Source organism: Plodia interpunctella, chromosome 23 (genome assembly GCF_027563975.2).
Source record: "Plodia interpunctella isolate USDA-ARS_2022_Savannah chromosome 23, ilPloInte3.2, whole genome shotgun sequence".
Classification (NCBI taxonomy): Eukaryota; Metazoa; Arthropoda; class Insecta; order Lepidoptera; family Pyralidae; genus Plodia; species Plodia interpunctella.
The window spans coordinates 4,515,559-4,530,285 of record NC_071316.1 but is presented as its reverse complement, the minus strand read 5'-3'; the positions used below and the strand labels follow the sequence as shown (position 1 = coordinate 4,530,285).

General features: G+C 31.9%; 1 protein-coding gene across 5 annotated transcripts in view; it reads right to left on the bottom strand.

Annotated features, from left to right (window-relative positions):
• Window positions 1-14,727, bottom strand: part of cas (castor) — a 78,719-nt gene that overhangs the window by 32,210 nt on the left and 31,782 nt on the right. For all 5 annotated transcript variants that reach the window (XM_053762954.2, XM_053762958.2, XM_053762956.2 and 2 more), the window contains 2 exons: window positions 1,432-1,514; window positions 14-896 (listed from right to left, as the gene is read on the bottom strand). In XM_053762954.2, the coding sequence (XP_053618929.1) occupies window positions 14-854 (841 nt within the window). In that variant the 5' untranslated portion in view covers window positions 855-896; window positions 1,432-1,514. The remainder of the gene's footprint in view (window positions 1-13; window positions 897-1,431; window positions 1,515-14,727) is intronic.

The following is a 14,727-nucleotide window of genomic DNA, read 5'->3' as shown; positions in this document are numbered from 1 at the left end:
GAAAAGAACAGACCTTGAAGGGCTTCCAGAGCTCTAATTTGACCATTAATAGCGTCAGCCACTTCATTGGATGATAAGCCGTAAATGCCCAAGAGTTCCTTCATTGTATTCATTGCATATTCTCTTAAGATCCTATTTGTTGCATTAGGAGCGTCTCCATTCTGCTGCACCTCATTGGTTTCCATCGGCTCTGGGCCTTCTAACCGTTCATTTGCATTTATGTCCTGACCTTTATCATCATCAGAATCCGACCCCCTTCTTCTCGGAGGCGAATTGGTTTTAATTAATTGAGATATAGCAAAAGGATTTTTGGCACAAAAAGTTTTATTTTGTAAATTACTAAAGTTTAACACGGCGCGGTCTCTTTCAGTTTCCTGGTTCATTTGTAGACTATGAATATAGGAACGCTGGAACGAGTCCACTTTCTTCTCCTCTTCCGATCTATTTTGATAGTCTATGTTTTCATTGGAATCGATACTTAGTCTTCTACTGAGGTCGACTGCGCCTCCTTTTAGTAGACTGAAGTTTTTGACTCCGATTTTGGCGAATCCGTCCTTGTCTTCATCTTGGTATGCAGTAGTTCTTTCATTACCGTTGATAGGACTAGCTTCATCACAGTTGGCTCCGTTGGATTCATCAGAGAAGGTTGTGGCGTTGGGAGCACATCGTGGTTTGAAGTTTTTTCTCTTGTTCCTCTTTGGCATGTTGTAGTATGGGGACATGTCGGAGTCTTCCTGAGCGTCGGCGGGTTCGGGCCAGGAGGCGGGGCCATGGTGGAGGTACAGGGGCTCTTCAGGGGCTGGTGGTAGTCTCTCGTGGATAGATTCTTGATGAGCTGCCATCGCAGTAGTCATTGCAGGGCGGGGACTCCCGAGAGGACTTGTAACGAGTCCGTCCTGCAACAATTCTTTGAGTTAGCAACGCCATATTTGACAGGAAATTTTAAATATATTCTATTGTAAATATGAAAGTTTATTGGAATGAAAATCTGATGGACGGATTTTGACAAAATTTGATACACAAGTAGGTAGAATTTAATTTGAAATACCATATATGTGTTAGTATTATATGTAAACATTTTATAAACTATCGAGCTAAACTGAGATATATTTTTTGGAAAACACAAAAAATTGATATAAAATTGTCATTTTAACGTAATTAGAAGGTCGGGGTTAATGGCACCGCCTCTCCACGCCGCGAGTTTGTGTAAGTAACTTTTGTATAAACAATCAAATTCGATTCAATACATTTTAGTGCCGAATCAAAACAGTGATTCAGTTTCTTTTGATTTAAATCGAAACAATGTATCAAGAAGAAACAATAGTCGTTTGTTGACAAGATTAGCTGAATGCTGTGGAATGTTTTGAATTTAAATTTTCTCTTCATTGTTTGTAAAAAAATTAGTATTGATAATAATTGAGCAGTAGTTACCGGGGAAGCTTCATGAATCGACCATTTCCTTGTTGGCTTAAATTTAGTCAGTCTTCGAAATCAGCCAGTCGGTTGAACATCATCTGTAACAAATAAAACAATCCATTAAATAGCTGGTACCCAAATAATATGATTATCAGATATCATTAGTAGGTAGTAAATATTTAAATCCCAACACGACCGCTAAGACCGTAAAAAATCATCAAACATGCTAATTTCGTGTAAATAATTTAAAACAAAAAAATAACGTTCCGTTTTCTAGACGAATTGACGTAATACACTGTAATTTAAAAATAATGATACTTTAAAATAGGAACGTAAAGTAACACGCATCGATCAAACTAGTCGGTATAAAATTAATTATATTCAACATATTAGATCTATTTTCGAGAAAACGAGATTGCTCGGAGCGAGGCGAGAGAAAAAAATAACGTGTATTCATGTCGAAATTGGTAACTTGGTTTGGTGTACAATTACTTATTAAAAACTAATACGCTAGCGCGGCCTTCGCTCGCGGTTACAATGACTATCGAACTCTTTAGCGAGAAACAGAACGTCTTATGTTTGAATTTGGAATACATTGTGTCTATAGTTGAGCAATGGCCAGCTATATATAACATTTGTTTTATAATTTAGATTTTCATTTCATTTGTACATTTTCAAATCTATATAATATTAAATGTACTTCTATTAATTATTCATAAAATAACATACAGAGTTTCTGATTAGTTCCGTCTTTGAATTATATTTTGGGCGTGAACTTCTAAGAATTAGTCATTGCGGATTTCTGTTTTTATGCTATTTTTTTACATGCAAAGATAATGCCACGTTTTGATGTCACCATATGGCAGCTTTTGACATTAGTTATCTTACAAGAAATAAGAGTACATGTATCCGTGATGAAGTAAATTGTATGAAAAACTGATTCGAAGTCTGTTTAAGTCATTATGTTGTGGGTGTTCGTTTATTTTTAGCATATCAACTGAGAATAATTTGCGTATCTTTACATATTGTTATATAATTAATCTCTTCTTTTGACAGGTCTATTACATAATAGTCTAATAGAAATAAAAATAAGATTGGGCAAGCTACTTAAAAACAACAATTTGCGGTAAAAATGTATCTGAGATAAAATTAATTCCTATATAGTCTTGGAACCACTAACTACATGATTAATCGATTACTGTACCTACTCATATTTCACTGATAAATGATACTGTCAACTAACTAAACAAAAAATAAAAATAAAAGGAGAATTTACCGAAATCAATCGAAATTTTTCAATTCTTAATTTGAAATATTCGAATGTTAATATAATAAATCACTAATGCTACTACACTGCTACTGGCTGGCGGGTCACGCGAAACGATTTGAAACATGCGTTTTGATAGACATATCGATAGTGTCCATGTGTCACATCACAAATCAACAGTCGATGTCTTTTCTAGTGATGGTTTAGGCTCGCCTGACGCATGAATTCTTCAATACGATGGTGACTGGTTTGACTTTGATTTTTAATTCTTTGAAACAGATTGAGAAAAAATATTAGATGAAAGTATTTAAAATTAGATAAGGCATACAGTAGTAGACTACAGACTAGCCTTCCCAGGGCTTACGAGTTACTAACATTTCATATAGAGCACCTCTTTAACGTATTAGCATATATGTAATAAATAACCCTGTATTGGATTATAGAACTGTCATTTCAGAGGAGAATCGATAGCCAGTCCAGGAATTTTATAATTAATAGAATAGATTAACAAATTCAATACATTGACAATTAAGACCTTGAAACGAATAAAGAATTCCGCTCAATGAGAACAACTTATTGTCAGTCGATTAAAAATCGATACTCATTGTTTAAAAATTATAACACTAATCGAATTCTTTGAAAAAGTGTTAAAGGTCGGTTTCAAGCAATAATTACGGTCCGATTTAATTTGAGATTAACATTTTGTAATAGTTTAGGCTTTGTTTTGGCTAAGACAAAGGTTTTTTTGAGCCTAAAAAGGTATATTAAAAGTGATTGTCTAATAAAGTTAATAAGTGACCCGGTATAAAAGTTACGTCAAAACTGTTATTGAAATTGTGATTGTCACTTATTTTACAATAGTAGATTCTTGAATTATTTGTGTTTCACATAAGTTAGTATATTATTTAGTACTATATTTCCCACTATTGTCGTTCTAAAACTGAAGTAAATTTTACCATCAAGAATGGTTTTCTGAATATCAGAGCCACCGGATGTGAGCATCTAGACATAAGGTCCATTCTGTATTAGGTACCATTATTCGACGATTTGACACATCGTCGAATCGATCGTCAAATTCAAAAATAGTGTTGTACTCTTTGAGAGTTTTCTGGAAGTTCCACAAGCGCTATCGAATCGGAAAATAATACAGAAAAACGAAGAACGTTATTTACCTTGTAAAGATTTTCTATTTCAGTGAGAAAAAACAGAAAAAAATACAGATCTGTTCGCTACGGCAGCCATCTTGGATCTTGTTAAATACGAATAAAATGGCGCGCGTAATTTTGATTGTTTTATATTGGATATTGTTCTCTAAAATGGTATCAGAACAATATGGCCGATCACTGATTCAATTTGTACGTGTAAAGGATAAGGGATCTGTATTCTAATCTGTATTATGGTCTGATATATAATGGCAATCAATTGGTAATCAAATATGTGTTTAATGTTATTAATTTAGCCTTGTATTACTTTACATGGCGGCTGTCGTCCATTTTAGAATTATTTAGTCATCAATTCTTATTGCGTGTTGTTTGTTATGTGGTTTTCATAAATAGTAATGCGTTACTATATTGTTCGATCTTATATAAAAGCATTATTAGTAAATTGCATATTTTTCCAAAAATAAACAAAACTCGTGGTCAGCCTAACAAAAAAAAAATTATGGAAAAGACCAAAGAGAGGGTGGAATAAATTAAGGGAGGCTTTTTGCCCAGCAGTGGGACTTCAATAGCTGGAAAAAATAATATTATTTAGAAACAAAAATGGAAAAATATTTCATAATAACATAACTTTAGTTATTTTACATGATATGGACTGTACAGTCGACACCACATCGATATACCCAAATTCATTGAAAAATGGTCTCTATTGCCACCGCATAAAGGTCCAAAGTAATGCACCTTAAAATGTGCTTGAATCATGAACTTCAATTTGAAATTCAACTCTATACATGTTTATAATTGTATACGAGCAAAAATACTTCTAAAATGTACTATGATGAAAAATTATACAAAATTATATAGCTAGAAAATACACTATAATTCCTTAAACCGTCCTACACGTGTTGAAATATGTAAGCTTATTATTAGATTATATTACAACATAACACAAAATGGCCGCAGGCTAGCATAATTTGTCATAGAAAAGTTGCCGTTCTGAAATAAATATCTACATTATATGGAAAACGGATAAGACTCAATACACCCACGTCCCTACTCGATCTAATTAAATTATGTTCTGAACAGAAGCCGTGGAGACGACAATCAACAATTTTTTTGGGTATCGACCGATTTACAATTTTTATTTGTATATCGGTCGATACCATGCCCAAACCATTAAAAAGAGTCGGAATTTTAAATGTTTAAAGATTCCTTTTAATATAAATTATTATGTATAAAAATTTAATATAACATTTTTAACTTATTTGCTCTCAGTAACATGAGCAATAACATCAAAGAGTTTCATTTAACGAAACATTTAACATCATGAGTTTCATTTAACGAAATTTACATATTTAGGTTACTTAATATAAGAAAATGTTAAAAAAGTCTGAAGTATTCAATAATAAAAACAATATTTTTTTTATAAGTAAAGAACTCTCCAAACATTTCGAACCGAAGATTTAAATTCAATACGCTCGTTTACCGAAAGTAATCATTATAGGCCGTAAAGTCACCAATAAAAACGATTAGCGTAGATTCGAATATTTAAATTTCGAACGATAGCTATTCTTTGAATCTGTTTGCCATAGACTATGTAATGTTTTAGAAGAAACACTTACTTAAAATTAAATGTAATTCCTAATGTATAATTGAACCAGGTATGTAATCTTAAAGAACAATCAATATTAATTCTTAAGTAATTGTCAAAATATCAAAGGAATATATTTTATTTATTTAACGAAAATTTTGATTGGTCATCTAGCTATCAGAACGATACATATAAAAATTTGACCTAGTACCAATATTGGTAACTTCGCGACCGTCACGCAACATTGAAAAATAAATTAAAAACACTTTTTTATCACGGCTCTAATAAACAAACAAAGCATGAATCACCTTGGTCCAAAATTATATAAGTACCAATGTTATTAAATGCAAACATTTTGCGTTTTAAACAATTTTAGGTATAAATAAAAAAAATTTTTTTACTTGATGGCTGAAATTTATATCTATAGAAAACGTTATTAAATCGAATTGTGACGAAATCAGGACTAAATCACAAAAGTAGAAGTCTGTCTAGAAAGTGAAAAATATAAATGAATCCGTTTTGGTCTCTTTCTCGACAGACTGTAACACATAATTATTTGTCAACACAAATACGTAAATAAAAAAGAGTTATAAAACAAAATGTATTTGTAATGCATATTTGCTACGAGCCTCTACGAGTTTCGTAGCTCTACGTAGCCACGGAAGCGAAACGTAACGGCTTCATAAAGGTGCATAGGATTTAATTAAAGTTTATCTTCATTATGTGACCATTTTTTTATTGAAACAAATGTTAAATATGGAAGCAATTGGCTTTGGTAACGTAACTTTAATTTATAATATTTTAATCTTTTTGGAATGTAGTTATTTATACGAATTATCATCATTTCGTAGGTACTGAAGTTATCTGTAAAACATATTTGTATTATTTTAAATCAAACTTAATAAACCAATTCAGTCAAGTGTATATATAGACTATAGTTAATAAAAATATCTTAATGTCAGGCAATTAAAAATCAAAATGCAATACCAGTAATTAAGTACATAGTTTCCCATCTACATCTAATTGACTAACTGTTCAAAATGGTGAGTATCAATCTTAACACAACTGACATTCGAAAAACGGCAGATTTGAAAACCAGTAGTTAAATCTATTTTGTTAACCTCTCAGTAATAGCACTGGCAGCTAGATTAAGAAAAAAAAACTCGACATTTGTATAAAAGTAAAAAAAGTTGATGTTCCAAATTCGAACGTTCGAATTATGATTTTAAAACGTGTTCCGGAGAAACTGGATGTTTCTAAAAACGTACATCTAGCGTCGACGACGGCCCGTCATTATACATACAAGTAATGAGGGGCTAACACACGAGTTAGACGGACAACTAAATATTATTTTACGATGAGAGTAAAGATAAGGATTTTTTTATAATTTAAACTTAGTCATAAAAAATGAAAAAAGAATACATAACTAATTATAATTAATTGGTTGAACTAGAAATGATTTCTAATTAAAGTATCAATTCAAATCAAATACTTTTTTCTCTAAACTAAGTAAATACGTACGATCTAAATAAAAGTTTCACTTTGAAGGGTAGGATTACCTATAACAAAAATCCGTAATCAAAATTATTAATGTCCATATCACTCTTGTGTTGAACGAAGATAGTGTACTTTATAATAATATAATGTTTCAAATATTTCAAGGCTAACCGTTCTCAGCTGTCAATCATAATAAGCTATCTATCTTTGTCCGATTTACAAGTTTAACATGTATATTTATCTCCCTCATACTTATGCGCCCGATCGGGCGCTTGGAGTTCTTTATTTGAAAATTTGATTTTAAATGTGGAATGAATAAGCATTATCTTAAAGAATTCGATCTTTTATTTGAATTTTTAATTTCTTTTTTATGGATGACTACTGACGGTAAATCTTACTTTTTTGAGGTTTTAATTCATTTTGGATGGAATTTTAGTTTTTGCTTGATTATGGTTGTTTAAATTAATATTTGGAATATGATTTGTAGCTTCTCTATTCAAATTGCATTTAGTCGTTTGCTTATAATGATGATTGCAATACTTATGAAACTTAATCAGAGTTGATAATGTCTATGGAATCTGCAAAAGAATTCGCCGAGTGTGTTAACTGCGAGACATGGGTTTGCATTTCTAGACGCGCGTACATAAATATGCAGAGTTGGCGTCTGGGAGCGCCCACATGTTTTGTTTGATTAAGTACACATAATAACCACTTTCTTTAAGTAAGTTGTAAGGAAACAATAACGGCAAATCACAAAACTTTAAAAGCAAATATTTAAAATCTTAGCAAGTGTATTTTATTAAAAAATCTCCACGAAAATATTTTATTAGGCGCAAGTCAAATAGGAACTTTGTTCAAAAACAATTGAGATATAAATTTAACACAGCATTGACGTGAATCATATATTGTGAGTCATATTTTTAAATGGAAATGCAAACTTTGTATTACCTACTCCATCTGAATTAATAATTTATTTATTAGAATTCACATAAAAACTATCGAAATTTATATAGTACTTCGCTAATTCATTCCTCAGTTTTAATTGACTTTAATAGAATAACATAAATAGAGTTTTAATAGAATAACAATTAGTAAACTCATCAATATTGTCAAGCTGACTCCCCTTAACGCACAGTTTTCAATCTATCGAGAAATAAGAATGCATTGTCAATTGATTCAATGTTTAATTGGACCACCGTGAAAAGTCTAGACCTACCACGTTATTGTTGATAGCAAATCCTACGCATAAATTCGCGAATCGCCTCAGTAATCATAATCATAAGTAATGCGACACCCTCATATAAACAACGCAAAAATGTTATTATAACGCTTAGAGGACCTTAAGACTCTTCTGAGAAGCATTCCCATATCAAAACACAACAGACCACTCATATTATGCCATCAAAATGAGCCAAATTACCCTTTATTTCAACGCAATAGAGTTTCAAAGAAGCGTAAAATTAATTCTGCACTGTTAAGATTTGAATTTAAATGGAAACATTTGAAATTGGAACGGGTGCGTTGACAAGGATATGTGTCGGCACTGGCGGCTGAAAAAATGGTCTTTGTTTTTTAAATTCTTGGCCATAAGGTTCAGAGTTCGCGATTCGGATTTGTGTGCAGTGTGTTTCATAAACTTTTATGTAATTGGTTAACTTGAAGCGATGAAAATTTTTGATGAGATGCGGTATTCATTTCAGTCTTGGAACATATCAACTGAAAGGGCTGAAATACAAAAAATACACTGTTTTTTTTTCAGACATAAGGTCTTTCTTTATTCGTCTTTAATTAATAGGTATGTCTTGTTCTACGTTCAAAACGTTAAATGATCAACATAAATACCTACTTAAATCGTAAATTTATTATTAAATTGCAAATTTTTCTTCAAACGGTCATCATTTTCCCGCCATCAGAGGCCGGTGAGACGGACTACGGTCGACTTTATCATGCATTTGACTAATACAACGTGTGTATGGAATTCATTATTGGTGTTATTTCATCATTATTCTATAACTTAATTTTGCATTCGATTAGAATAATCTCGACAATGTCTAGCAAGCTCATTCGTAGAACAAGGAACGTTTACGAATGAGGTCCTTATTAAGTATACAATAATTATACTTTATATAATATATTTTTATGTATAATTAAATTACATAATATGGTCGCGACTTACCCCAGAGTAATAGTTCCAGTTATTAAACTTTTCCAGTTCTTTCATTTTTGTAATATATTTTGATATTAATCGTCATTTACTTATTAGCTGGACTTTATTCGGTTCGGTACTTGCTTACCATCAGGAACCTCGCACGCTCGTTTGCCTACCGAACTATGCTATATGAATAGCTTATGATGTTAAAAATTTCCCCTTCAACAAAAAGTTCACTTAATATTTTTACTGCTTCAAATATCATATTCATATCTTAAAATATATTAAGCATAGTTCAATTAGCAACGAGCTTAACTTATCACGTCATTGTTTATAATAACGAATCGTCTTTCGTCGGTAACTTAAATGTTTATTCTGAATGCCAATCGAAATAATCAGATATCATTGTTTAAACAATTCACGGAATCCGTGGAATAAGTGGAAGACGGATTTTGAGGACCTTTTAAAACAGGAAAGATGAATATCTTGGACGGAGATTGTGTCGATCATAAACAAACGAAACGTCATTGAATGACATTGGGTATTGGGTATGGGTAGTTGAATCTATAAGCTGTATTACGTATACATATATCAAATATTATACTGATACTTTTGACGATTCTTTAATTTACTTATCGAAAAACAACAATAACTCATATTAATAACAATATTAATAATACGTTGCGCACGCGTCTGTCAGATAGGATCGGATTATTGCACAAAACTCCGATCACACCGGTTTCCAAAATTTCACCACCAAACGTCGATGCCTAATCTACTTATTACTGATCATTGTCATTATTCCATTCATTGTTTCAAACCTTGCGCAATTTTAAATTTGAATTTTCGAATTTCTCATTTCATAATTGCAATTTCCAAACCATAGACAGCTTATTACTTTTACAGGCAAAGATCAGTTAAGCTGCAGCCATGACAGCCTGTATTGTAAAAAATGTATATTTTGAACTGACAAAAGCACTTCAAAGAGCAGCAACTAACAAACAACAGATGAAGAAATTCCAAGCAAGTTTCGAGATTACAATTTCGACTGCTAGATAATTCTGTATTAGCATACAAAGGAGAATTACCGTCTAGCTGTGCGTCCGTATGTCACAGTACTTATATTATAAGAGGCCACGCCTTGTAACTGTCATATGTAGCCTAATTAGGTATGAACGTTGGCATCGCATTGCAAAACCGAAACTAATGAAATTTGTTGGAAAAATTTATGTCACTGGCGATTTTTTTTTAGTTTTCCGAAATGAAATAGTGATTTGGATGGATGGAGATAGTGTAAAAACAAAGCACAAATACAAATAAAGTGGTAATTATTACAATGTTGGATTTATCCCATGAAAGGATCTCTTCCTGTCAACCAGTTATGTTGAAACGATATAATGTATATAAGACCCACATTTGTTAATTAACGTCTTTAGAGAAAAGGCTGCGGTGAAGTTTGTCGCGCCGCTTCTCATCTTTCACCAGTCGTCGGTAGACTTAGTTTAAGTAATTTTTTGAAGTCAATAAGGTATTGAATTTTTCTTATTTTATAATAAAATAAGTACAGGTTTAACTTTTTGGATATAAGCGATACAATTTAAACACAGGAAACAAAAGCGATTGTGGCGACAGTCACCATAGACAATAAAACTATTCAATATTTATGTAATAGAGCACCAGGAAGACATGGCTCGGTTTACTTCGAAGTCTGTCATTAAATTCCTAACACTTTCTCATTTAAATTCATAAATTTCCGGTGTAAGTGATCGAGATTGGAACACACGTCACGTTTGACCGATTGCACACACATACGCACACATCCATAGGAAGACATACTTTTTGAGTTATGTTATAGTTTAGGATGTGTGTGCGTAAACAGAAAATTATAATGAAAGTTCTATTGTTAGCTCCGAGGTTTCTAGGAAATGACTTTGTATAGGTTGTAGGCGGCTTTGTATTGAGAGTGAACTTTAAAAAATTAAGAACAGTTGGTCGTGACATTCGGTTTTATTGTTAGAATAATGAAGAAAATTGTTGGGTATACTAGTTGAATTTTGAGAGAAGTACCTACGTTGTCCATTTTTTATTATAATTTCGTACATTAATTTGCGATATCTACCTATTAAAATATCAATTTTGCACAAATACCAACATAAATTATATAGACTTGTCGACACCTTCAAAACGAAAGCTTTTAATTGGACATTTTATTAGTTGTTTGCCACAGTCACAAATGATTTCTAGGTCAGCATTGGGTAACTGATATTGATGTATTTACGTAATTTCTGCATGGCGAACACATTTTATCTGCTAAAGATCTCTATTCAATTTTTGCAAAACTATCATTTGCGTCAGGTCCGTTTCAAAAATAAGACTAACCTATATAGAGCCTCCCGCGCATACAAACGCATGGGCAATTGCGATCATCTAAAAATGGCCTTGTCCACAGGTAACAAATATACGCAACGTATATTACAAAGAATTCCATTTGCTACACAATAGAGCACACACGATTCCAAATTCAAATTTCAACTTTAAAAAAAGAATAGCGCGTAGGTTCGCTGCCACGCGAATTTCAAATATGGAACGCATTATATTCTGATTTTGTATTCTTAATTCAAATTCAATTTCAATTATTGTTTTCAATTACTGTGGGTTGATCCGTTGACTTGGAACTAGGCATTGTACTGTGATGTTTCTAAATTTATGTAATTAATATATCTCGGTTAAGGTAAGAAAATACAAATTTGGTGCCCTATCCCATACAAATATAATTTTATCCATACAAATATAAATTTGCCACGCAAATATCAACTAATTCTTAGGTTAATTTGTAACTAGAGGCATTTGTGACGTCATCGGGCCAGCTCCAGTTTCGACGTTCACATTTTTCAAACAAATGGACAGTTTCGGATCAGACAAGATTAATGTACTCACTAACTGTTCGAGTCAGATCGCAACGGTTCGAACCTCTTTGTAATAAGCGATTTGTCTTTTTTATCTAAACTTTGACTGCTTTAGTGAGATGGCGGAAATGTCATTGCTCTAGTAACATTTTTGATATTTTCTCTTTTTAATCTGTGGAGTTACCATTGAAATTATAATATGAAATATTAAAAATTATTACTTAATAACTTTACATTCTAAAAAAAATCTCGTAAGTTGATTCTTAAAAAATAAAAATTGTTAACATGCAGACAATCGATTAATCTTAACAATTATAAGGCCTTATTTAATGTATACGAGAACAAAAAATATCCATTATCATTCCCAGAGCCGTCTGATCTATTAAATTGTTAGTCAAAACCGCGGTTCATAAAGTCGAAATTTCGAGAATCGCCCAAAAAGGAACCAATAACAGACGCATCTCGGTAAACAGAGCTGTTATTATAACAGAAGGGAAAAAACCACAGGGTCGTCGACCTAAGAGTGTTCCCAGCCACTCGACTGTTTTATAGAGAAAACACTTCAAAACGAATATTACTATTTCCATAATTTAATTACGTACTTAGACTCCCACATACACCCTGCACGCACACACGCACGTCTCCATAATTATAAGATAAACATATGGCGTTTTAACCAACATGCCTGAAGAAGCCGACTTTTATAATCAATTTTAAGATACTTTTTATCTTTCTTTTTATTTTAAATCGAATAAAAATCTTCATTCCATTAAAAAAAATCTTATTAGCGCACTATCAAGAAAATACTTCGCACTAACTCCTTATAAATAACACCAATCAAAAAGTATTACTCATCTCGAAACAATAAATCGCATAAAAAATCATACGACAATAATTGCTTATTGTTTAGCCTGTGGAAATGTTACTGGCAACACACGCCGTAGCAGGAAAAAGAACCCGTTCCACATTCAAATTCGAAATAATTTGAATAGGTACCCGATTGTCATTGGTTGACAATCAATCATTATAGTTTTTGAATTTCGAATTCTTCTACATACGTGACGTTTGATTTTGATCAGTAACCTAACGAGTAACCGGCCAGTATATTTCAACATCAATCTTTAGTTTAATTTTGAATTTTATCATGTGAGAAATAAAGATCAAAATATTTATGTTGATTTCATTTTTATCTTTTAGATGGCTAAATAGTTTTGTTATAGAAATAAAAGCCAATAGTAAGTCCAATGGTAAAATAATTTGTAGATTTAATGACAATTGTTAATATATATTTTTTTAACTCAGAAAAAAATATATGTACTATACATTTTTTTCTGAGTTAATAAAAAATATATCTAAGTACTAAGTACCTTTATTTTTTGTATTATTTTCTTCGAAGATAAAGTGGCAGACAGTAAACAATTGAATCCAAATAGATGCTTAAGGAAAGGAGCTTAATCCTAACCTAAAATGGTAAAGCTGAAAATGTCAACACAAAATCAGAATGTAAAAGTACCCTCAACGATGTTGTTTTAAAGAAATCTCTCGGTATATTTGTTTCCGATGTTAAATTCCAAAGTGGCAAACACTCAGACACGAAAGCTGGTAAAATTTACACACTTGTATCGTTCAAAGTATTTACATAAAGGTTTAGGAAATGTCAACGATTCGTTGACAATTTACATTTTCAATTTTGGAACATCAAACATAAATAACATCTATCATAGACCTGCTGGAAGACATTTCATTTGAAATAAGCAACACCACAGATTATATAGTACTCCAGCAGCAACAACTTGTACATTTCTATTTACTGTCTGTCTCTTTGTATCTGTTTGTATATAAACACATACTACATAGGTAAAGTAATTTTATTATCAGGTCCCACTGCTGGGCAAAACTCCCATTATGTTTCTCGCCAGCTGTTGCCATCGCTAACATTACTTCAAAAAAATTCAAGAATTAATCATAACCTTCCTTTTCGCCGTAGTCGGGTAAATATGATTGTTTTAATAAATCGATGGTAAATTGTAATTGTAAGTGCGCTTGGTCTAATGAGCAAAATTATCTTATAAGTATCAATATTTCCATCACACCGTTAGATAAAGATCTATGAAAATACACAAATATGAGTCAAATATTATAACACTTCCGACGAAAAAAACCAACAAACATGATTAGAAACACCGCACTAGAACATAACAGTATTTAATTATACCAATAAAAAAAATTTAAGAGATCGCTCAAACTGCTTTACTTACGTCAAAAATAGATTTTTTGGTCAACGCTCGGATTTGTAGAACTTTAAACCAATTCAAATAAACTTTATTGTCTTCAATATAGAATCGATATTACATTAATTTTGCTAATCGAAACACTTAGCGGGAAAATAAGCTCAATCCTCATCAGATCAAAGTTACTTTTTGATTACACTAATCGGAGTTTGAATTTCGAACGCATTGTACAAAGAACAACATATAGAACTTAGCCGAGATTGGTCTTTATTTGAATGTTGTGGCAGCTGAATTTCTATATGTTTTTGATAGATTGTGTCTTCTGTTGTCTGTACTTAAGCCTGCAGGGCATAGACTATGTTTAATTTGTGTTTGTTGTAACGAATATGTTCTGTAGAAAGTTTTAGGTAAATTCTGATTGACTTGTTGATATTTTAACTAAGAATGGTTACATAAGTGATTTAAGATATGTTTCACAATAGTGTTTTTAAAATATCTGTATTTTGTAAA